General features: G+C 35.3%; 2 protein-coding genes across 2 annotated transcripts; both read left to right on the forward strand.

Moving 5' to 3' along the window:
- The first annotated feature begins 16,132 nt into the window (after positions 1–16,132).
- LOC143619684 (calcium-dependent protein kinase 30-like) lies at positions 16,133–19,011 on the forward strand. Its single transcript, XM_077091560.1, has 7 exons — positions 16,133–16,841; positions 17,414–17,557; positions 17,646–17,798; positions 18,056–18,171; positions 18,248–18,415; positions 18,506–18,733; positions 18,827–19,011. The coding sequence occupies exons 1-7, from the start codon at positions 16,217–16,219 to the stop codon at positions 18,998–19,000; spliced, it is 1,608 nt and encodes a 535-aa protein (XP_076947675.1). The 5' UTR covers positions 16,133–16,216; the 3' UTR covers positions 19,001–19,011.
- A 2,350-nt stretch (positions 19,012–21,361) lies between these two features.
- Positions 21,362–25,263, forward strand: LOC143619685 (uncharacterized). Its single transcript, XM_077091561.1, has 2 exons — positions 21,362–21,953; positions 24,718–25,263. Exons 1-2 carry the CDS (start codon positions 21,379–21,381, stop codon positions 25,157–25,159), a joined length of 1,017 nt encoding a protein of 338 aa, XP_076947676.1. The 5' UTR covers positions 21,362–21,378; the 3' UTR covers positions 25,160–25,263.
- Positions 25,264–25,948: the final 685 nt, after the last annotated feature.

Raw genomic sequence — 25,948 nt, forward strand, 5'->3', positions numbered from 1 at the left:
GTCAATGATGTCAATGGAACCGCTATTCGTGAGAAATTTTGTATAAATCTCCGATAATAGCCGGCTAACCCCAGAAAACTTCTTACTTGAGTCGGAGTTTTGGGTTTCTCCCATTTGGTAATAGCTTCAATCTTCGCTTGATCAACTTGAATACCCTTCTCATTAACAATATGCCCAAGAAATTGGACTTCAGACAGCCAGAACTCACATTTAGAGAATTTAGCATACAACTTTTCCTTTATTAATATTTCCAGTATGATCCTTAGATGGGTCTGATGATCCTCCTTTGTTTTGGAATTGATAAGAATGTCATCAATGAAAACAATAACAAACTTATCTAAATAAGGCTTGCAGATTCGGTTCATCATATCCATAAATGATGCCGGAGCATTAGTGAGTCCAAAAGGCATAACAATGAACTCATAATGTCCGTATCGGGTTCTAAATGCAATCTTGGATATATCTTCTTCTTGAACCTTCAATTGATGATACCCGGATCTTAGATCAATTTTTGAAAAACAATTTACTCCTTGTAATTGATCGAATAGATCATCAATCCTTGGCAACGGATATCGATTCTTGATCGTGACTTTATTCAATTCCCGGTAATCAATACACATCCTCATTGATCCATCTTTCTTCTTAACAAACAATATTGGAGCTCCTCAGGGTGAAGAACTCGGTCGTATGAATCATTTTTCCAATAACTCATCCAACTGCTTTTTCAGTTCCTTCATCTCAGTTGGTGCTAATCTATAAGGAGATTTAGCAATTGGAGCTGTTCCCGGAACTACGTCGATTCTAAACTCAACTTCTCGATCGGGCGGAATTCTAGGCAACTCGTCAGGAAATACATCCTTGAATTCGGCGACAATTGGGACCTCTTCTAGTTTCTTAGGCTCGGGCTCCTTGGTTACATAAGCCATGGATGCTAAGCAACCTTTTCCCAAACAATAACTAGCCTTTATTTTTGAAATGATTCCTATTTTACCAGAATCTTTATCACCAGCTATACTAATCATTTTCTTATTTGGAGTTAGAATTTCAATAGCCTTTTCGTTACATAGTATTCAGGCTTGGTTGGCGGCTAACCGGTCCATTGAAGCATCGATTGGCATTCATCAAATCCACCTTTACGAGTTAGAATTTCATTTTCTTATTTGGAGTTAGAATTTCAATAGCCTTGAATGGTTTATTTAACACTAAGGCTACGAAAGCAGATTGAAGCATCAATCGGCATTCATCAAATCCACCTTTACGACCTCCGAGACAGTGTATCAACACATGCAGCAAGTACTTGTATTGTTCACACAAGTTTGCTTTGTTGTACTTAGATCTACCCAAATCGCCATTATACTTTACCCGGTTGAATAACCCTCTAATCAAATCCTTTTCGAACTCACACCGATCGTCAATAGTATCAATAAAGCCCAACGAGTCTCGAATCACTCCAACATTGATCACTACTCGTTTGTCTTGAATAACGGCGTCTATCTGATTCTTGGCTTCATTCAATCTAGTTGTATCCCAGAACGCACGAATAATCTTCTGATATACCACTGTGCGAATAGATATGGCTTTGTAAATTCTTGAACGAGTCAAGAAGCTAATCATTCCGCCAAAGATTGGAGTATCATCAAATTTCGGCTCGAGATAGGCACATACATTATGACTTTCATTCCATGATAACAGTACAGGTGCTTGTTCAGGATTCTGAACGTTTTCGTCTGCCATTTCTGTTAAAATCAAACATAAACATTAGAATAATATTTAAATATTACATTCTGAATAACGAATGGCTATATCATTCGTTAAATGATTTAAAACGAATAAAACATCCATTATACATTAAAAGGTTACATTCGTTATTCATAACGAATCAACTCTATTCGTTACCATATGTCACACGAATCAAATGTTAAATCTTTAACAAATCAAACTAATTCGTTATTATCTTTGGTTATATTCATTCGTTAACAACTCATGTGTGCATTCGTTAACAAGTTTAACGAATATACCTTACATTCGTTAACATATAACGAATCATTCCTGAACCATCACATTGACAATTCAGAGTCAAATTTCATATGATTTTGACTTAAAGAAGTCAAAAACGACGAACATTATTGTTGAAACCTTTGATTACCCAACAATTTTAACCATTTCACTTAACACCAATGATCGAGAATCGATTAAATGTACTAAAACACATTATCTGTTTGAGAATCGATTTGATTTTAAGTTTTAACATTCATTAATTGTTCGGCTAATCATGCAATAATAAACCAAACCCGTAAACCCTTAAACATCCAATGAACATCTATACAAATTATACGTCTGAGATCGTCTGTACCTGTAGAACACGATGATGTTAATCAATTAGTCTACTAAGCAATCAACAGATTTTGAGAAAAATTTGCAAGAGTTTGGTTAGGAAGATGAAGGAATAGGAACAGGCGAATGAGAACCCATTCGTCTGTCCTTGGGATTATAAACCCTCAAATTTCACACACCCCGAGGTCATTCGTTCAAATTTTGAACTAACGAATGGCCTCATTCGTTAACTTATTAATCCTGATTCGTCAAACCTTTTTAGACAAATAAGGATTCATTCGTTAAACTTTAACGAATATACGTTATTCGTTAACGTTTCTAACGAATGTAAGTGTCATTCGTTAAAATCTTAACGAATGATACATTAAAATTATTCCATTCGTTAATGGTCACACGAATGTCTTCCATTCGTTACATCATAACGAATGAGAAATCTCATTCATTAATTTTTAATAACAAAAGGCTTTACATTCGTTAAACTAATTAACGAATCACCAATTTTTCCTTAGCGAATGAGACAAAAATCTCATTAAGTAATTAAATAATATTAAAAACCAATTAGGGTTTTTAAAGAATTAAATAATCAATCAAGCCCATTAACAATCAATTAAGCCCATTAATGTTCTTATTGAAATACATTAAGAATCGGTAAGACTTAACTTAAACGGATTTTTACATTAAAAGACAACTGATACCAGTTGTAAATACATTAAGCACGATTAACTTAAGTATTTTGGGGATTAATCTCTTTTCTTTTTCTTTGGAATTATTCGCTAGCTTGGTAAATCAAAACTAAAGCAGAAGTGAAAAATAAAGAAAAACATTTTTGAATTTTAGAAGAATTTTGATGAACAAATGACAAAGAAAAAAAGTAAACAGCTAAACTATCAAAGCAGTACATATTTTTGTGAGTTGAGCAGGGAATCATATTGACGAAAATGTCACTAAGTAACACTTCAATTTCGATGATTATTATAGACGTAACCCAACAATGATTGCAGATATAATTGTCCTTTTAAACTTTTCACATACTTGTCGAAAACTTTACAATATGCTTTAATTTGGTTCAATTAGGCACGAAACCATATGTGGACCCCATCAATAAAATATAGCATTCTATCTCTTATACAGTGAATTTCACATGTACGTTTTTCTTTGATTTTTCCTAATTTTGATTAACTGTGACTCATGCAAAAATAATAAAAGGAAAATAAAGCAGACCGTCAAAATTTTCCCTTAAGATCGGTATTACTACACGCAAATAAGGTTTCATTTCAACAAAATAAAAAGATAAAAATAAGTTGAAGTTGTACATGCCTTAACCCCCAGTTCGATACATGACTTTCACACATTTGTGTTTATAGTATACGCGGAGAAGGTCCAAGGCTTGTACGAAACACCAAGAAAATAAAGCAGAATACTCAAATATTAACCTTCAAGTCGGATAGTCTTATCGCGCAGGAGAAGATCCAATATTTGAATAAAAATAAAGAAAAAATACAGTTGAATTTCTTTGCAAAATAAGATAAAAACAAAGCAGAATTTTCTTCAAAAATGAAAGCATGTACACACAGTAATCGTTTTGACTTTTGACTTTTCTTAAATCAGATATAGTATCAATCTTTCAAGATGTAATTCCACTAGGTTTGGCATTCATTATCTTTATATCTTATCAGATCCTATATAGTTTGTCAAGCCTATCTTTGCATATCATATTTCTGTCCTTACGGTAATTTTTAATCTAGTTTATCCATGTACTAGATCAATCCCGTTAATGTACTATCATTTTCCCTTTTTGCTTCAAAACTCATTTTGATGAGCATTTTTCAATGTTTTTGATATTTTTCAATATTTGAATGTTTTTGGAGTTTTTAAATTTCTCTGTACAAACTGAAAACACAATATTTTTGGATTTTATATTTTCTCCCCCTAAAAACAACAAAAATTGAAATAAAACAAGAAATAAAATGATTTAACCAAGCCTTTGAATATCTTTTAAAGTTTTTAAACCATTTATACCCAGCAGATATTGAAAACTTGTTTTGTCAAACACCTTGGTATAAAGGTCAGCCTTTTGGAAATCCGTGTGAATTTTATCAATTGATATTAATTTCTTTTCAAAACAACCACGTATGAAGTGATAACGGATTTCAATATGTTTGGTTTTCGAATGGTGAACCGGATTTTTGGTGATTGAAATTGCAGCAGAATTATCAATATAAATGGGAGTAGTAAGAAACTTCAAACCGTAATCCCGCAAGTGTTGCTGTATCCAGAGAACCTGTGAGCAACAACTCGAGGCCGCCACATACTCCGCTTTGGCTGTTGAAGTTGAGACCATTGTCTGGTTCTTACATTGCCAGGAAACAAGCCGGTTCCCTAAGAATTGACATCCTGCTGTTGTAGACTTGAAGTTGATTTTGCATCCTCCGTAGTCCGAATCAGTAAAAGCGGTGAGATCAAACTTATCGTCTTTGGGGTACATAACCCGATGTTTGGATTTCCCCTCAGATAATGTGAGATGCGCTTTACTGTCTCCAGGTGAGTCACTCGGGGACTCGATTGGTACCTAGCACACAAACAAACAGCCAACATAATATCAGGTCGCGATGCAGTCAAATACATAAGAGATCCAATCATAGCTCAATACAGGGTTGGATCTACTGTATCCTCCAATTCATCCGGTGATAAATTGTGACCCACGGGAAGAGGCGTCGAAGGAATTTTGCCGTCGGATATCTTGAATCGGCTCAAGACATCGTTCACATACTTCGTCTGATGGATAAAGATCCCGGAATCAGACTAGTGAACTTGCAATCCTAAGAAAAAGTTCATCTCTCCCATCGAGCTCATCACGAATTTGGTTTGCATCGTCTTTTCCAAGTCTTTACATAAGCTTTCGTTCGTCGAACCAAAAATGATGTCGTCCACATAGATTTGGACGAGGAGCAAATCATCACCCACATTCTGATAAAATAACGTACAATCCACAGTCCCTCTTGTGAATCCACTTTCTATCAGATGGTCAGCCAACGTGCTGTACCAGGCTCTCGGGGCCTGGTGTAAACCATAAAGAGCCTTGTTTAATCGGTAAACACGCTCTGGAAAGTCTGGATCCTCGAAACCGGGAGGCTGCTTCACATACACTTCCTCATGAATAGCTCCATTCAAGAACGCCGATTTCACGTCCATTTGATAAACCTTAAAGTTTTTATAGGCTGCATAAGCAAGAAAGATACGTATAGCTTCCAGTCGTGCAACCGGAGCATACACTTCAGTGTAATTGATGCCCTCTTATTGATTGTAACCAAGAACGACCAATCGTGCCTTGTTTCTCACGATTACCAATGTGATGTTCTTTGCTTTTTCTTGAACATTTTTGAATTTAGATTCGTTAAATTGTTGTTCAAGTTTAGTGACTTCTGAAGTGTCATCTTGAAAGACACTATCAATTAATTCTGGATTAAGAAGATTCAGGGGAACTTCCTTATCCGAAAAAACCTTTGAAAGACCTTTTAATTTAAATATCTTCCCGCTTGAAGATTTTGGTTGAGGATTTATGAATCTCATCAACTCCTCATCAGACACTGAAGGTTTGTCTAATTGAGACACATTAGGTGATACCTTAGGAGATTTAGAAGTTTCACCCAAAGATTTTGAACCATAAACAGCCTGTTCAAATTCTTCAGGTTCACATAAGATGTGATTGTCAACAGGAATATTCTTGTTTTTAGCAATCTCATCTTGTTCAACTAATTCCTCAACAGAACCATCTAATTCACTTTTGGTAAAAACGGAGTTACTTTTGATGTGAATCGGTTTTTGAGTTGATTTTTTTTGATCAACAATAACAAGTTCAACTGTAAGCACTTCAGGACATTGTTTAACATCTGGAATGCTACAGTAATCTCCTTTAAAAGGAGGAGGAATCTCAAAAAACCCTAAACCTGCTTTCCCAATTTTCTTGTGGGAATTGTTTACTTCAATTATTTCATTTAACAAAAATGAGGAATCTCGAAATTTCCAAGTTTATTTTTCAATTCCAGAATTTCATTTTCCAGTTTAGAAATGCAGGTTCGGAGTCTGAGAATCTCCTGAAAATGTTGTTCAACCACAATAATCTTACATTGAACCTCAGCTTTTAGATCATGATTGCTTTCAGACAGATTTTGGATTTTTAAAGTCGATTGTTCCAGCAATTTAGATTTTTGTCGATAGCACTCATTGATCATAAAAAGCTCTTTTGTGAGAGAAGTGTTCTGAGTTAAAGCTGTTTCGAGTTTGGATTTGATTTCAGCACATTCTGTACACTCTAACACAACAGTTGAGGATTCGGTTTCATTAAATTGAGGTTTATGACATACCTCGTAGATCTTAGCCATGCAAGCATACGATTTAATGTGATTAAGGTTTGAAGTGTTGTAAGGCCCCGTTCCCGGTAACCCTACTTTGGTGTTGGATTTACTCATAAACACAGTTCTAAAATCAGAGTAAAATAAAAACTTGCGGAATAATTAAAAACTTCAAACATCACATTACAAAACATTCATTCTTGTCTTAACATACAAATTGTCTTTTCATAAATAATTAATTAAAATGGTCATAACACTTCATCATGGATGCCAGTCTCTTCAGTCCATGCCCTGTGTCCCTCCTTAAGCCAGTTGCCTCGACCTATTTTCCTGCGTGCATACTAAAAGTCAGATACGCTGAGTGAGTTCTAGTTAATCATTTAACATACAATACATTCATATCCTTACTCATACGCATCCGAGGTTACGTATTCATACCTTATTTACTCTTACTTCTTTCATACAAACTTTATATACATGCACACGCGCTTACATACTTTCTTTCATAAGGCCTTGTGATTTACCATAGGCTATTCTATCTCTACCATCACAGATATTATTAGGGTCTGGTCCCTTCTGTCTCAGATATTATCAGGGTCTGGTCCCTTCTGTCTCAGATATTATCAGGGTCTGGTCCCTTCTGTCTCAGATATTATTAGGGTCTGGTCCCTTTGTCTCCAATAACCATACTTGTCACGTCACTCGATCATACATTCATTTTCATTCATGCATACTTTACATATCTTCTGGTCATGTATATACCTATATGTACATATTCATTCGTATAAACATTCCATAATAATATACAATACTTAGTCATACATATATCATACACATATCATACACTTACCACTTAAGTTAAGTGTATTAACAACTATCACAAAGGAGTATGCACACAGCCCCAAAAACATAACGGATAAAGGGGCCAGAAACTCACCTGAAGTCGGTTTCTCTCGCCGTTAATAGTAATGCCCTTCTATAGCAGTGCACGGCTAACTGTATAACGCATTACGAGTGTCAAATATCCATTACTACTACTTCTTATATCTAAGTTAATAACACCCTCAACTAACGGGGGTCCGGGGGCAGCGCCCCTGGTAGCGGGGTCTAGAGGCGGCACCCCCTAGCAGGGTCCAAGGGGCAGCGCCCCTGGCTGGGGTTGAGCTGAATTTTATTTTCATTAACAGTCCTTTAACAAAAAATGCATCAGAAGATGAATTTTATAAAATTTCGCATGGAAGAATTTCGCTTCGCATGCATGGAATTTCGCTTCGCGTGATACTGTTTCACTTCGCATGGCTGAGCGAAGCGAAATGACTGTTTCGCTTCTCATGGATGAGCGAAGCGAAATGCCTGTTTCGCTTCTCATTGGATGTGCGAAGCGAAATGCCTTCCTTTCTTCGCTTTTTTTTCCATTTTAAAGCCATTTTACTTCGTGGCTCCTCATCAGGACCTGATTTTTACTCTTTCTCAACTTTCGACACATTCTGACCCCATGCACCTGATCCTGAACCCATCTCTCTCATAGTCCGAATGCCACCTTTTTATCTTAGAGTGCACCCAAGAGGTTATAACTTACCAAGTTTAGATTTTTCTTACATTTCACAACCCGATCTATTATTATATCTGTTTGCATGCCGGTTCTAACCATAAAACTTAACCATTTAAACCAAAACCTACCTTTTGCTTTGGGTTCGAGTTCAGATCCGGACAATACGTGGATCTGGACATGATTCTTGTTGTTTGATGATGTCTACACACGAGATTCTTCCTTCTTTTTACACGGATTTGGATCCGGAATGTAGAGAGAAAGTGTGTGTGTTCTTGAATATGTGTGTGTGTGTGTGGTGAAAGGTAACAAAATGGTGAAAATGATGGAGAGGTTAGGCTTATAAAGGGGGCCATGGGCCCCACAACCCACTTACAATTCCAAATCCAAATATTATCCAAACACTTAACACACGACTAACTTAACGACACACAGTTAAATGACAAAACTTTCCGTCATTTAATATTTAACAAAAAGTTGGATGTTACAAATGTCAGATGTGGCTTGCACAGATGAGTTATCAGACGAAATCTAATAAGAATCAGTTTCAGAGTCTGATGTATCGCTTTCTTCAGATACTTGATCACTACTTGCATCTTCAAATTGATCAACTGGTTCAAATACCGCAAGATTGGCCTGATTCCCCAACAACCTTTGCGACCAATCAACCCTTTCGTTGGCGACAAGAGCTTGATTGTTGTTTAACTTATTTTTCTCTCCTTCAGAAGAACTCCTTTTGCTTTGATCATTACCCAATGAATTCTTTCCTTGTGATCTCTCAGTATTACGTGGACCGGAATATTCTTTTCTTGGCTTGTCACATTCTTTGGCAAAATGGCCAAAGTCCCCGTAGTTGTAGCATTTAACCTTCAATTTATCAAAACCAACTCGTTTATTCAGAGTTGGAAGGTCTTTTCCTATTCTTTGCATGAACTTCTTGACCTTTCTAACAATCATAGCCATATTCCATTTGAGATCCATCAGTTCAAAATCATCAGGATCAATTTGATCATAATCTTCATCGGTTAACTCACTAGTGGCAGTTTTGCTACCCACCAATTGTTCGTATGATGTCATGAAAGCACATACAAAAGCAAACTGTTGTTCGGCTTCTTGAAGATTTACTTTTGGTAACGAACTTGAAGCATTGGCGGTGGACTCAAATTTTGCACCTGATGCCATAAAGCATACATTAGGTGAGTTGTTTACATTAGGAGTCTCATCTTGAGCTTGAGTGAAGAAAGCAGTGATTGGGATAGAACTTTGACTTGAAGAAGTGTTTGTTGGCATTGCTCCATCATAAATTGAAGGATTCTGGTTTTGATTGTCCTTCAATGACGTTTGACACTTTAACTCAAATTCTCTTTCCTCAATTTTGTTAATAAACTGCACTGCAGTAAGTTATGGGTTACGAAAGAAACCGCTTTCTTTCAACACAAAGAGAAAAGTCGAATATGATGAAGGCAATGCATTCTTCAATGTATCGATCTTGTCAGTCTCAGTTGGCTCAAGGTTAACGCTGGCCATTTCAACCACTAGATGATTAAAACGATTTATCATCTCTTCAACTGTTTCATTTTTCATCAAGATAAAGTTTCTGAATTGAAACTTCACAAGCGTTTTCTTGCTCTATAGTGTATTACCCAGGCTTCTTGTTTTCAGGGTATCGATTAATGATGCACAAATCTTTATGGTGCTGTATTGATGAAAGATTTGTTCAGGTAATGCCATAGTGAGAGTTGAATAAGCTTTTGTCTCACTCTCAAAATCTTTCAACTCTTGAGTTTCGTAATTCGTGAATTCCTTAGGAGTCCAGCCGAGATTGTCACTTCCAACCAATGGTGCAGCATACACAACATCAAGATAACGTACACTACTTGGATGAACGGATCCCAAGTGAGCACGAAACCTCGGTTCCCACCGAGCAAAATCGGATAATTTCAGCAATTTTGGACACTTGTTATAACTCCCAATTTCATTGTCCATGGTAAGCATTTGCTGCATTAGAGCATTTTGGGAAGCTAAAGCATAGAACGAGGCGTTCTAAGAAGCCATGATAACACTTGTTGAAACTTAGAGGACTAAACTTGTAAAAACTGAAAACTTATGATTACTATTCACACAAATGGAGAAACAGTAACGAATGTGACACGAATAAAGGATATTCTTTAAGGATATTCGTTAACGAGAATACTGTTAATACGAATGGGTTTAACAAATGAACTATAAAGTGAATAAGTATCACGAATGGAGAATGAATAGCGAATGAGCTTTAAGCGAATGTGGTCGATGTAACGAATGTAGTTTTTGAACGAATGTAGTTTTAACGAAAGGAGTGGATTAACGAATGAGCAGTTAACTTTTAACGAAAGAATTAACAAGTGAGCAGTTCATGATTAACGAATCAGAACTCGTCAGTTAACGAATAAGAACTCATATCTTCAAACTTATTCAGTTCTTAGTCCAAATTAGTCCTTATTAGTCTAAAATCACTAAAACAACTATCAATCTGTTTGTAACTTTATTCCGAACCTTATCACACTTGTCCGGATTCACAAACAACAACTAATCCAATCAATTAACCAGTTCGTCATATAAGTTCGTACCATTCAAATCACACCTCAATCAGAACTCAATTCGAAATCAATTCGAGCTCTAACCAAACTCAAACCTCCATAACTATTCAATTACCTAATTAACACTTCTAATTACGTTAAGAACAGTTCCAATTTTAATGAAACCAGAAACTCTGTTTCACTAAAACTCCGTTAATATCAATTCATCCTGAAATTGAATCAATCATTGATGAATTCATACAATTTGGCAATGAACAACACCGAAGATCAGATCAGAAGGCTCTAATACCACTTGAGAGAGCATTCATGGATCTAGATCTATGATGACATCGATGTTATTGTTGATTATCTATACGATTAGGCGAGGATTACGTTAGTGTGTGTTGTGTGTGTTGAGAGAACAATTGGGCAGAGTAACGAGAGGAATTACCAAAATGATAAGAACTGCTACATTATAATAACTTACAGCGGGTATATATAGGAGATGACCTCATTCGTTAAGATAGACTTAACGAATGAGTCATTCGTTACACTTACTTAACGAATAAACAACCTTATTCGTTAATACATTAATGATAGCGAATAGCCCACATTCGTTATGTTCCATTCGTTAAACTTGGTTAACGAATGGGACTTACATTAAGACGAATGTGACATATTCATTATGGAGTAACGAATGTGCCTTACATTTAGGCAAATTTACATTAATAACCCCTATAACATTAAACTATTACATTATCAGCTAATAAAGACCGAGACGGACAAAACATGTATCAACATTAATTGATTAACTAGAACTCACTCAGCGTAGCTGACTTTTAGTATGCAAGCAGGTGAGTAGGATGAGACAGGTTGCATGGAGGGGACACGTGGCAAATAAAGGAAGAATGGCATCGAAGAAAAGAAGAGTCACGCGTTATTTCTATTTAATGTTATGTAATTCCTGTTTAAGACAAAGTATTTATGTTATGTAAGAATAGTTGACTTTTATTTCGCGAAATGTTTTAATTAACTCTGATTTTCCGAATTATGTGAATGAGTAAATCCAACCAGCGAGAAAGTAGGGTTCTCGGGAACGGGGCCTTACATCTTTTCAAGTCTTTTGCATTTTCTATCTCATTCAAACCATAGCCCTCCTTTCATTCTACAATCTCCTCCCCTTCATCTCCTCTCCAACCATCTCCTCCACAGCCACACCGCACCACCGTGACCTCCACTGTCGGCGCCGCACTACCGGCAACCTCCACCTCTGGTAGAGATGCACAAATCGGGTTTTTCAAATACCAAGGTTCGGGTATGACTGGGTATTGGAAAATCGGGTATTGGCAATACCCGGGTCGGGTTCGGGTCCAGGTATTCTCTCTAAAAACCATACCCTATGCATCAGGTTCGGGTCGGGTATCGAACCGGGTATTTGAATACCCTATTTTCGGGTATTGAAAAAGACCTATTTTTGGGTTTTTTTTTTTGGCTTTTTTCGGGTATAGATTGGATTTTTTTAAGGGGTTACAATTTTTAGGGGTATTTTTCAGGTATTTTTTGGGTAATTTCGGGTCCAAATCGAGTATTTGAAAAACCCGGTTTCGGGTATTGGAAAATCTGGTTCCGGGTATGGAACCGGTTCCAGTTTTCGGGTATTACCGGGTATAAATCGGGTCCGGTCCCGGGTACGGGTTTTGGTACTAAAATGCATACCCTATCCATACCCTACGGGTAGGGTCAGGTACTGGTTCGGGCATTAAAAACCCGGGTATAAAAAAAAGCCGGTTCCGGGTATTTGTTTCGGGTCCGGTTCCGAGTTCGGGTTTTTTGTGCCGTCGTCGTTGCTCCTACCTAGCCGACCGCCTCCGCTGCTCCTCCACCTAACCCAGCCAACTGCCACTGCTCCTCCACCTACCCCAGTCGACCGCCGCTGCCTTCCTTTCTCTCCACATCACTGCCGCCGCACGCTGCTCCGCCACCTCCAGCCCTAGCTGCCACCTCCACCACCATCTACCTTGGCATGCTTATTTCTTCAAGATATGATAGTCTGTTCACCATTATTGTAATTGTTATATTATTACTAGTTTGTTGTTGAATAAAGTTTGTAGAAGGTTTAGATTTATGAATGTGTTGTTTGACTTTTTGTTAAAATTGTACAATTATTACTAGTTTGTTGTTGATTAAAGTTTGTAGAAGGTTTATGAATGTTTGTTGTTTGATTATTGTTAAAATTGTACAATTATTACTAGTTTGTTGTTGAATAAAGTTAAAAAAAAATCGGTTTATTTAATTTTTCATTTATTATAGCAGTCTGCAGACTTTGAAAACAAACAGTCTTCTTGTTGCATACTGCACATGTTTGGTACACCTCTTCTGCTGCAGATACATTTTACCTCTTAACAAACAAACAGCACCGGATCACCCATCTTCTTCGAGAAATTCATGCCTTGGCATTAGATTGTTGAACACTTGGTGATAGTGATAACCATAGTGCATAAATATATTTTTTTTCAAAAACAGGCTAAACGCATATATAATGACTACCATTTGTTTTATAAACTTGTCTTCTTCGGTTAGTTATACACCTGTTCTAATCAAGCTTCAAGTGATAACATCTTCACTAAAAGTTTTACGTGTCCCTAGTTTGAACATTTCCCCGTCATGCTTTGTATTAGTTCACCACATATTTGCTTGAAGGGATGTTAAGGATAAGTGTAAAGTTCAAGATAAAGATAAAAGGATAAACTTTATTCTGTTAAAACTAGTTTGCTATTTTATCGATAACATAAATATGATGACCGGTACCACATCTTAAATTCAGGATCATGTAGTATATGTTTTCCAAAGGATCATTTATTTGGTGTCATCTAGAAGAAGAATCCAACCATGCTTGGACAAAAACAAGACTGGATTTAGTTTCAAATAAGAAAAGTGGGACGACTGACACCTAATATATTTGTAATCCATTTATGTCGTGTACATTTATATTTTTAGAATATATAATGATTCATTTACAAATTATACAAAAACTTGATTACAAGGGAAAACTTTAAAATTTAGCATTCAAATAAACCGATTCAAATAACCTAGCTAGAAGTTGATTTGATAAACATAAATGGCTGATAAGAATATGGTTTAAAAACATTATAGTAGGTAAATCGCGTCAATAATTTACCGCTATTTATTTATTTTTGATCGAAATTAAATAAGAAAAACATAGTGACACCCATTTCATGTGTTAATAAAAAGACAATTTTCTTGAGTTTCATACCAAAACGTATATTATATACAAGTTTTGGTACCTGCTACCTAAAAAGGCTTATATAACTTTATTATATTTCATCCATGCGTTATATAAAAAAAATGAAGATTAATTGACACCAAAAGAGGGTTGTCTGTTTGTTTTTACATCAACAACTAAAGTTATCGGCTTCCTAAACAAATAACGGATAGGTATAGATTAAAAGATTTTTTATGAAAAAAACATAGTATATTAATTAACAGTGGGATAGTGGGGTGTAAAGATATGCTCATTATTAGAAGGTTTTACAATTATTTTATGATACAAAATATGAAAACATCGGGAAAAACATTTTAACCTTCATGACGTATTAACTTAAGTTTCATAGAATTATATTTTTATCTTAATATTACAAGTTTTTGGTTGGGTTATTTTAGGGGTTTCTATGAGTCGATTTTGGGCTCAAATAATAACCTAAAAGTTTTTGAAATATGTTCGATTTAGGTTATCTTTTGTTTTTTGACGCAATTTAGTTCCGTCTTGGTTTGTTCCAATTTTGTCATTGGTATATTAGTTTTTATTAATCTCAATTATCATATTTTTGTTGCTACTGGTCCCAACTAATGAATTAGTTGTTGATGGTCCCATCTTTTAACGTATTTGTTCATAATGGTCCGCAACTAAAATAATACTAACGTCGTTACTTGTAGGTCACCGGAAAAACGTTCGTGACCGGAAAAGTCACATTTTTTTGCCGGAATACTCAACCTGGACACCACCTGAACACCGCTACCACCAACCAACCACCACCACTTAAGCACCACCAACTGAGTTCATCGATAGTTTTAGGTTTTCGACGACCTCAATAATTGAGGCTTTTTACTAGAAAAAGGTTTCTAATGGCCCGATCCAAGGTTACAAAGATGTTTGAGACGAAAATGTTGAGTTTTTCGGAAAAAGTGTGAGTTATCCAGCCAAAAACGTTTTTCTGGCGACCTGTAACTAACGGCGCTAGGATTCTGTTAGTCGTGGACCGTTGGGAACAAATACATTAAAAGATTGGACGTCAGTAGCTGATTCGTTACTAAAATCGACAACAACCAAAAGATGATAGTTAGGATTAATAAAAACCAATACACATTTGTATTGCAAATATTGGTCCAAAAAAAAGTTAGTCAAGAATAATAAATTAGGGCCAATGTCTTTTCTTAATTATTAATTAAATGATATTAATCATTTAATCTAAATATGTGGCTACAATATTATTAAATTTTAATAAATTACTTAAAATTGACAATAAAAAATAAAAATCTATAAGTGGTTATGTTTTGTTGGTTTTAATCGCATACAAAACCGAAACTGAATCAAAAGTTTGATGTTTACTAATATATAAAACCAAACCGTTAGTTTTTGTTTGAATTTGGTTATTTCGATTTGATAAAGAAAATGAAAGTTAGTAAGAAAGCAAAGACATAATTGGTTTTTAATATTTTGAGAATGGGGCTTAACAATAGACCAATTACATATGTACAAACTAATATCGCATCTATAATGACATTAGAGATGATGGTCCGCTACATGGACCGCTTCATATTACTCTCTTAAAAATTTATTTTGTTATGTTGTATTGACTTAAAATATCTTACATTATGTCTGTAGATCTGTATAGTGATTTGTTACGTTATGTCAATACGATAATACGATGATGTTTGCTTGGTTCTCTATTTGTTACCCCCACACACAACAAAAGCTACGTTTCATTTGATCTAAAAAGTCAATAGGTCAAATGTTATGACGTGAGTTTTCGATAACAAGGTTCTCACCTTAAAACCTGAAAGAAAACATATTAATCCAAAAAAGAGTAAAGTAAGATTTTAATAAAAATAATATTATATTGTACTTTAAAACATACCACGCGACGATAAAATATATCTTGCATGCCAAAAATTGCTTTCATAGTAAAAGCATGCTAAATAAAAAATTCAGAAAAAGTAAGTCAAAATGCTATAAGTTCCACATAATAATAATAATAATAATAATAATAATAATAATAATAATAATAAATATCGTAGAACAAATACATTATCACTTTCTTTTGGTTCCATGACTTCCATCTACGTGAAATGCCTGCATCTCTAAATCTAAATCTTGATTTTCCGGCAAACTAATACCCAACACCACCATGGGCAACTGCTGTCTACGACCACCTCGTACTCAACATAACAAGAAACACAACAAGAAACAAAAACGACCAAACCCATACGCCAAAACCTCGGTACCATTCTGGGTCCTAAACGACTCCACACAACTCACTACTCATCGAACCCGAATCTCGGACCAGTACATATTAGGCCGGGAGCTCGGTCGAGGCGAGTTTGGAGTAACTTATTTATGTACCGATAGAGAAACAAAACAAGCATTTGCATGCAAATCAATCTCCAAGAAGAAACTTCGAACTACTATTGACATCGAGGATGTTCGGAGAGAGGTTGCGATTATGTCCACGTTGCCCGACCACCTGAATATAGTGAAGCTTCGGGCTACGTATGAGGATCATAAAGCTGTTCATATTGTTATGGAGTTGTGTGAGGGTGGTGAGCTTTTTGATAGGATTGTTGCTAGAGGACATTATAGTGAACGTGCCGCAGCTGGTATTGTGAAGACTGTGGCGCAGGTGGTTAAGATGTGCCATGAAAATGGTGTGATCCATAGAGATTTGAAGCCCGAGAATTTTTTGTTTGCTAGTAAGAAGGAAGATTCGGCGTTAAAAGCGATTGATTTCGGGCTTTCTGTGTTCTTCAAGCCAGGTATTTAATTTTTGTTCCAAGTTTTTCAGATTATTCCTATGAAAATTTGTATTTGTGTGTCTTAAGAAGTTAAAGTTATTGGGTGTCCAAATCTTAAGATTTGAGTCCAAGATTTTGATGTGTTCTTAATTCTTTGACTCAATTAGATCAATCCCCCAAATTCATCGATAAGTTGATTTCTAAAGGGTTTGTAAGATTTGAAGAGGGTGACTAGGTGTGAAGGCATAATTTCAAAATTTGTGAATGATTAGATTCATTTTTTATGTTTTCATGTTAATTAAGTGTGATGACTCATTTACTTATGAATGGACTGATATTGAATTTTTTAAGTGTTAGACATGTTAAAATGTTTAAAGAATTGGTTTGAAAGTCACACCATGTATATTCTAAAATCTAAAAGCATAAAACTACAAAAGGTTAACTAGTAAGGCATTGATCAATGAGGATAATTATAAGAAAACCTAATCAAATCATACATTTAATTATGGTAGAGATAATTACCATAAAACTCCAAATAATAAAAATTTCATAAATAGCGATTAATTCATCTTTTACTATTTCCTTGTATTCAGGGGAGAAATTTTCAGAAATAGTTGGTAGTCCTTACTACATGGCACCTGAGGTTTTGAAGAGAAACTACGGGCCCGAGGTTGATATATGGAGCGCCGGAGTTATTCTTTACATATTATTATGTGGAGTTCCGCCATTCTGGGCAGGTGCTACTAGTCACTACAAACATACAATCTGTTAGATTAGATTTTGTGATCTTATACTAATCTTCTTTCTTTATGTATTTGGTCATAGAAACTGAACAAGGTGTCGCGTTAGCCATTCTTCGAGGCACGATTGATTTCAAGAGGAAACCATGGCCTCAAATATCTGAAAATGCTAAAAGTCTAGTTAAGCAGATGTTAGAACCCGACCCCAAGAAGCGATTAACTGCCCAACGGGTTCTTGGTAAGTTAACAAATGTCTTTTAACTTTTTTAGTCAAAGTCAACTCTATCAAACGCAAATTAAGTGAAATTTAGTTGAAGAATCGGCACAAAGATTTGTGTATCGATAATGTTTGCTATAAAGAAGATATGTGTATTTGTTTTGTATTGATCTAGTGGTTGAGGGGATCATATTTGGTGATGTATTTATAGTCTATTTGACCATCAAAGTCAAAGTCAAAGTCAAGACTACTTTTTGATGGTTTCTTCTTTCTTGTAGAACATCCATGGATAGAGAATGAGAAGAAAGCTTCAAATGTTCCATTGGGAGATATAGTGAAGACAAGGCTCAAGCAATTCTCAGTGATGAATAGATTCAAAAAGAAAGCATTGAGAGTAAGCATTACCATTATTATTATCTGTGCGATATTTTCATTAACGATTCCAATTTCCAAATAAATTTTCTATGTAGGTGATTGCAGAGCACTTATCTATTGAAGAAGTAGAAGTAATTAAAGACATGTTTACATTAATGGACTCTGATGGTGATGGAAAAGTAACATTTGATGAACTCAAGGCCGGATTAAAGAAAGTCGGGTCACAACTGTCTGAACCCGAGATCCGACTGTTAATGGATGTGGTAATTATGATCATTTTTCATATACATTTATAGAAACAACATTTTGGAATATCAAGATTATGAGTACCAACATTTTACCATTTGTTTAAGGCTGATGTTGATGGCAATGGAGTACTCGAGTATGGAGAGTTTGTAGCCGTGACGATTCATTTACAAAAGATGGAAAACGACGAGCATCTTCGCCGAGCGTTTATGTACTTTGATAAAGACGGAAGTGGTTATATTGAGCTTCATGAGCTAGAACAAGTGTTGTATGAACCGGGTCAGGCAGACATGCAAGTGCTCAATGAAATCATGAAAGAAGTGGATACAGATAAGGTATGTTAGTAGAATCTCACTCACTTTTGACCAGAATTGACTTATTCCATAACAGTTTGTTGACTTTAATGGTTGATCAAACATTGTTGTTAGGATGGCCATATTAGTTTCAAGGAATTTGTGGCGATGATGAAGGCGGGAACGGATTGGAGGAAGGCGTCACGACAATATTCGAGACAGATATTCAAGAGCTTGAGTGTAAACGTGATGAAGGATGGATCAATGCGGCTCGAAGATGGGCTGACCGGTCAAAGTGTCGCGGTTTGAAGCGTGAAGTGTGAAGTGAGGAAGTACACAATATTCTTTGATTTTGTTTTGTCTTTTTATATCGAAAGGGATTTGCATGTTGGTGTTTAGTTTCAACTTCTAAGTTGTATATACTTTTCTTGTTGAAAATTTTAACTTCTTCCTTTTTGTTTCTTTTACTTTTTTTAGAATTGGATTTAATGAAAAACTCCAAAGTAATTTGTTTGTTTTCATGTTACCAGTTACCTATTTTTAAAATTTATCAATCTACAAACCTTTATTATTTTCGGTAAATTTTTATTTATATTTTATTTTCTTTCTTGAATGAGTTTTCCAATTTTAGATGGTTTATAAAATGCATAAAACCGAAGTTATGAAAATGGAGAAACTTTTCTGCTACTAGATGCATTCTATGTTTAAAAAAAATACAAATCAGTGTAATTATTAACTCTTGTAGAACTTAATATCTATTATTACATTATTATATCTTTTAAGATGATAGATTTGCTAACTTGGTTGAAATTGTGATGATACTTGATGGTGAAAATAATTAACTCCCTTAATTTGTGGAAATAGTTTAATTTTACTTGATAGTAAGAAAAAATATCTAGTTACCTTTTTATAAAATTTGTTCATCATTTTACAATAATAAATTTGCTAATATATACTTTTCAGTAATGATACATGCACATAAACCATCAACATAAAAACGCCCCTAATTCATTCACTGTTTGAAATATTGATCATATTTTGTTGGCTCATACTTCCGGTTGATGTTTATAGCGGTATATTCGATTTCTAACTGATTAAACCGAATCAAATTACATATTCACTAATTCAATTTTCGGTTTTGTTTGTAACTGAAAGGAAGCATAGTGAAAGTGTGAAACAAATTAGGCTCAAAAATTCTCAATTCGTTCAAACCAAATTTGTGTGGACATTCTTTCTTTTTTGAGAAAATTACTGTTTGCGTCCCTGTGATTTTAAGGCGGAGGCATAATGAGTCCTTGAAAAAATTTTTGAACTGGTTGAGTCCCTGTGGTTTCAGAAACGAACCATTTGAGTTCCTACCGTTACTTAACTAACTTTCATTTTACTGAAACCACAGGGACTCAAATTGTTCGTTTTTGAAACCACAGGAACTCAAATTGTTCGTTTCTGAAACCATAGGGACTCAAATCGTTCTTTTCTGAAACCACGGGGACTCAATTTGTTTAAAAAAATTTTCAGGGACTCATTGTGTCTCCGTCCTAAAAGCAGAGGGACGCAAACAGTAATTTGGTGTTCTTTTTTAGTCCAAATATTGAGCAATTTCTATTTCGCCCAATAAGCCAAATTGTGTTTCGGCCCATTACGAGTAGCCCAATACCAAATATCATAGTATCATACAACCAAAAACTAATAGGCCGAATATGATTCAATATTTCATTCAAACCAATAAACCGAATGTTTTTGCTTGGTTTTAGTCTGACTCTAAAAAGAATGTGTAGTTTAATTGTTTGAACTCCTTTTTGTTGCCCAAAACATAAGCAAAATAAAAACTGGATATTTGTCGCACTTGAATTCAGTTTTTTAGTGGAAAAAGAAAAAATAAAATAAAATAAACTGAATTCGAACCCGCTATCATGTTTATTTTTAGCTACCTGAACCAAAAACTTTTCAAGCCAGACAAATCAAGTCTATTTAATCAATTAATCACATCCATCGAAATCTCTTTCATAGATCATAGCAAAGTTATAAAGGTGAGATATAGGCACTATACCTCTATCTCAAAGGATAGATCGACTGTTTTCAAGTATACCCTTAGTTCCAAAACCATAGTTGCATACGAAATGTGTATTCGTAGATAGAGAACCTAAACAAAAGACACAAAAGTACCAAACAGTTTAATACTACTGAACTATCAATATCATAAAACTTGTAAAAATGTAGACCGGTAACAAATACATCATAAAGATACAAAGATACGAGGACAAGAAGAGAAGAACACACAAAAGCCCCGAAAAATATAAGACCATTTAAGTCCTTAAAACAAACACGTACGTGTCATCCTCTAAAACAAACATAATCTAATAAACCAAACATAAAACCGAACCCACAAGCACCCCTTTATATCTATCTACACATGACTCACAATTGTATTTTTTTTAAATGTACTCTTTAAAGACTATAAAATATCAAGCAAATGACAAAAAAAAGGTAAGCATTTTATTCTTCTTATAATATTTACCATTTTAAAATTATAACGCATAATATTTCAAACAAAATAAAATATTATATGCCACGTTGATGCGTGACAGTAACACCATGGCCGCTGCTTCATCTTCTTCTTCGTCAACACGTCTCCTGCTGCATTAAACCCACCCCAATTAACCCTAACCACCAATCAACACCATACCATGGGAATCGATTACTACAACATCCTGAAAGTGAATCGAAACGCCAGCGTCGAAGACCTCAAAAAAGCCTACCGCCGTCTGGCCATGATCTGGCACCCGGACAAAAACCTCACGAAGAACAAATCCGAAGCCGAAGCCAAATTCAAGCAAATCTCCGAAGCCTACGACGTCCTCAGCGATCCTCAGAAGCGCCAGATCTACGATCTCTACGGCGAAGAGGCTCTCAAGTCCGGCCAAGTCCCCTCATCTTCCGGCCGCGGATACTACACTAACAGTTACTACAATAACGGTCAACATCCAAACCCTAATTTTAGGTTTAACCCTAGGGATGCGGAGGATATTTATGCGGAGTTGTTTGGAGGATCAGACGGTGGTGGTGGTGGGGGTAGTGCTGGGAGGAGGTTTAAGGAGGGGTATTTTAGGAATAATGTGAATGGTGGGGAGAGTTCGGGTTCGAGTTCGTCGGTGAAGAAGGCTCCCGCGGTGGAGAATGTGTTGGCGTGTAGCTTGGTTGATTTGTATAAGGGTGCTAAGAAGAAGATTAAGATCTCTAGGACGGTTCTCGATTCCTCCGGGTACGGGTTTCTGTTATTGTTATTATGATGATGTATCCAAATTTGATTCGATTTTTATGCATTTGTGGTTTGTGATGTTATTTGCATACCACATGATTTGCTTTGGATTTATTATTTCTGTGGATGAATTTAGCAGCAATAAGTCCTTTTCTTGCTATATGTTTTGTGAACAATATTTAGGTTAGTTATAGGAACAACTGGTACAATTCAAGTAGTGTGGATTGTTGGTGACTGTCACAGTCTTGACATTTTCATATGCTTCAATCCTCATGATTTAGTGATTAGAATCTAGTCTAGAGTAGGCTCAGAGTGTCTTGAGGTTTGCTAGTAATGCTAACATGGTAATGGTTCTTTTAGGGTACTAAGTAATATAACTTCACTCGGTTTTGTTTGCTAATAGATTACTATAAAAAGTATGTAATTTTTTTTTAAGTTTGTATGTGTGATTGTGAAGGTTTTATTTGTAGCTAAGCGGGACTCCGGAGTTAAGTTTTGAGCGCTTGACAATGAACACAAATAGCTAACGTGTGAAATTTTAACAAAAATTGTTTTTGATTTAGTTAATTGGGTGGTAATTAGAATGTTATGAAAGGCCTAGCCTATGGAGGAAGTAGTCTAGAAAGGGTTTTAATAAATATATTTACAAATTATTAGTTTTCGCAACTATTTAGATGCTTGCTTAACTATTAGTAAGTGATTCAGATTATCAACGTCGAGTGTGTATTAAATCTTTTTGAAGTGGATGATATCTTTCTTATTTGGAGTTTAATACTGGCTGATGTCTAAGAACATATATGATGCCATAATGTTATTAGCATAATAATAATCTTTTATGGTAAATGTATCATGGTTTTAGTTGAATACTTAAATGCATTGTGAAGCTATGCTTATCAAGTGATGGCGACATTGAGTAATGGTTCTTTGCATGTTACCTGAAGCAAGCACACACCACTTATTGATCTCTAAGTAAGTGTAATGACTTTGAATTATTGTTAATAGCAAATAAAAAATTGTCTGATAAAAGTATACTCGCCACATCTGCAGCGTAGTATCTAAGTGTAGGCACTTGTAGTTAAGCTTCAAAATTAACAGGTTAGGTGCTAGTTTCTTCCTCTCAAATAGGCCACTGGCCATGTGGTCTTCTTATTAGGCTTTTGATTTTAACACGTATTTCTTTATTCACTTAACCATTATCATGCATTATGTATAAAACATATGGCCTTAAAATCATTTCTTTGCAGAATAACAAAAATAAAAACTCACAGTCACACACATAAAGCCCGATCAGTTAAGTACTTAAGTCCCTTTTAGCAACTTTTGGGATTCTTTTTTTTTTCCTTTGCATTTCTTTTAGGTTGTTAGAATACTATCGGGTTATTGGTGTCAGTATTTAGGGTTAATTGGATATATTTTGCTAGTTAGGAAGTAATTCGGGAATTCGGATTCGATTATTAAATGCAAGTATTTTGTCAAGCATCTACCTGGAATTGTAGCCATTCTCCTCCTAGACTGGCCAATCTTTTATACCCTGATGAAAGAGTTAATGGCTGAATTAATCAAGTTTTTAGAGAGGCAAATAAATGACTTGACGCAAAATATAAATGAAAGAGGCCAATCTTTTATACCCTATCTGATGCACTTGACGCAAAATGGTTTCTAGCTGGAACTTGCTATGGCTGAATTAATCAAGTTTTTAGAGAGGCAAATAAATGACTTGACGCAAAATATAAATGAAAGAGGCCAATGTTTTATACCCTATCTGATGCACTTGACGCAAAATGGTTTCTAGCCGGAACTTGCTATGGCTGAACACTTTTAGTTATTTTAGTTATTAATTGGGAGCAATCTAGGAATGCAGCTCTCTATCTTAGTATAGTAGTTAAGATCTATTTAGTTAAAACAATAATGCAGTGCATTGATTAGGAATGCATTATTGCAGTAAATTTATTCGTTGTAGTATTTTCTATTTTGTTAGCTGTATTATATACGCTTTGGTTCAAATGCACTAAACACTAATCACAATACTATAGAGAAGTATACAAGATCAGGGTTTGATTGATAGTGAATGTCATCTTCTCGTACTCTGTATTAGTTTGTACTCTTCTGATTAATTTTAGCTTTTATGGTATTCCTGACTGTAATCTTATTACTCATGCAAACATTCAACAGAATATTTAACTCCCCTGTTTTTACATGAATTGATCTTTTAACTTGTGAACTTATTGGATAGCAGTGCTGCAGTAGCACTTTTTGAAAAACTTAAGCATCATTTTTTTCTTTATGTTAAGCATGTTCATACGAGTGATTGGCCTTATTCTTTTTAAGAAAAGAATTCTGTAGTGCAAATTAGATTGCATTATTAGTAGACATTGTTCTTTTACTTCTTTACTTGTTTTTCATTCATACACACGGCCAGTTTGATCATGGCTACTTTTATATCTTCAAGGAAGTAATTAATCTTTTTGACTGGGTTTCACAACCTTTTCAGATTATTCACCGATTCAAAGATTTTCTTTATTTTTTTTATTTTTTATTTTTTTGTAGTCTGTCCTGCACATATAAGCTTATTTTAGGCAGAAGAATATAGTATGTAATAATTATACTTTAAACTATAATTAATGCTTAGCCATTGATTTTCTTCCACGTATTAAGGCATCTCGTGTCACATTTTTACTAACATTAGTGCTAAAATACAAAGAGTATCTATTTTCAGTTTGAACTACATTTAGGCGTTTATCTATTATTAATTTTATTTGTATTGCAGTAAGATTCGGAACGTGGAGGAAATCTTAACCATTGATATAAAACCTGGTTGGAAAAAGGGCACGAAGATTACATTTCCAGAGAAGGGTAATCAAGAACCAGGTGTGATAGCAGCCGACATAATATTTGTGGTAGACGAAAAACCGCATGATGTTTTCACAAGGGATAGTAATGATTTAGTAATGAACCAAGAAATCTCACTATTGGAAGCTCTCACCGGGAAGATGGTTGAACTCACAACTCTTGATGGAAGAAATCTGGCAATTCCAGTGACGGAAATGGTGAAACCGGGGGATGAACTAACGGTTGCTAATGAAGGAATGCCAATTTCAAAAGATCCAAGAAAGAGAGGAAACTTGAGGATCAAGTTTGATGTCAGATACCCATCAAGGCTCTCTGCTGAACAGAAATCTGATCTGAGGAGAGTTTTGGGTGGAAGCTGATATTTTTGGTATTTTTTTTTATTTTTTTTTTTGTTTATCTAAAGTTGAAGTCAGGTTTTAGAAAAACCCATGTGAAAATCTTGTACATGATTCAGTTTGGAACATGGTTTTTGGGGCTTTTGGGGTTGTTTATGTGGGACTGGTGAAAGCATTTGAACCATTGTTTTCACCTGCACATCACCCCTTGGTGGCTTGGTGTTTCTTGGTGATGCACAAGGCATGTGTTTTTTAGTGGTCAAACCCTTTTATCACCTCGTATTATTAAGGATTATAGGTCAAATACCAATGTCTCTAACAAACTTATCTCTCTGTGTTGTTATATGGGTTGTCTACATCAACCATGGACTACTGACAACAGTATGTTCCATGGTGAAAAGCTTGCTTGTATGGTCTGTAGCAGTTCAATATGTTTTATGACGACTTATTCTCACAAATGATGTGAAATGTTGCAATACCAGCGTTGCTGTAGTGCTGTATATTTGGGTAACTTATGTTCCGACCCAGCAACACAACAGTTAGCCTCGTCTAGAGATATGTATAGTGAGCTGTTGAGGTCGGTTTGGGCTCAAACTCATCCATAACTGAAGTGTTAGGCTTATAGGTTTTAGGTCAAATCAGTTTTGGTTTTTTGGTTTTACGTATGGTTTCGGTTTGGTTATTGGTCAAATTTTGGTTTTACATTTGAGCTTGAAATGTTGGGCTCCAAAAGTGTTTGCAATATATAATGAATTTGAGTTTGAAATTTGTCAAAATAATGAGTTTGGGTTATAAATCCAACAATAAAACTTT

This window comes from Bidens hawaiensis, unplaced genomic scaffold, assembly GCF_021521415.1.
Source record: "Bidens hawaiensis isolate Kalapana, Puna unplaced genomic scaffold, B.hawaiensis_p1.1 tig00002477_1, whole genome shotgun sequence".
Taxonomy (NCBI): Eukaryota; Viridiplantae; Streptophyta; class Magnoliopsida; order Asterales; family Asteraceae; genus Bidens; species Bidens hawaiensis.

Excerpts from the sequence above, each read along its gene's own strand:
- LOC143619684 (XM_077091560.1), top strand. The coding sequence starts at position 16,217 with ATGGGCAACTGCTGTCTACGACCACCTCGTACTCAACATAACAAGAAA. Across the intron at positions 16,842-17,413 it reads TTCTGTGTTCTTCAAGCCAG|GGGAGAAATTTTCAGAAATA; the intron begins GTATTTAATTTT and ends CCTTGTATTCAG. Across the intron at positions 17,799-18,055 it reads AACTGCCCAACGGGTTCTTG|AACATCCATGGATAGAGAAT; the intron begins GTAAGTTAACAA and ends TCTTTCTTGTAG.
- LOC143619685 (XM_077091561.1), top strand. The coding sequence starts at position 21,379 with ATGGGAATCGATTACTACAACATCCTGAAAGTGAATCGAAACGCCAGC. Across the intron at positions 21,954-24,717 it reads ACGGTTCTCGATTCCTCCGG|TAAGATTCGGAACGTGGAGG; the intron begins GTACGGGTTTCT and ends TTTGTATTGCAG.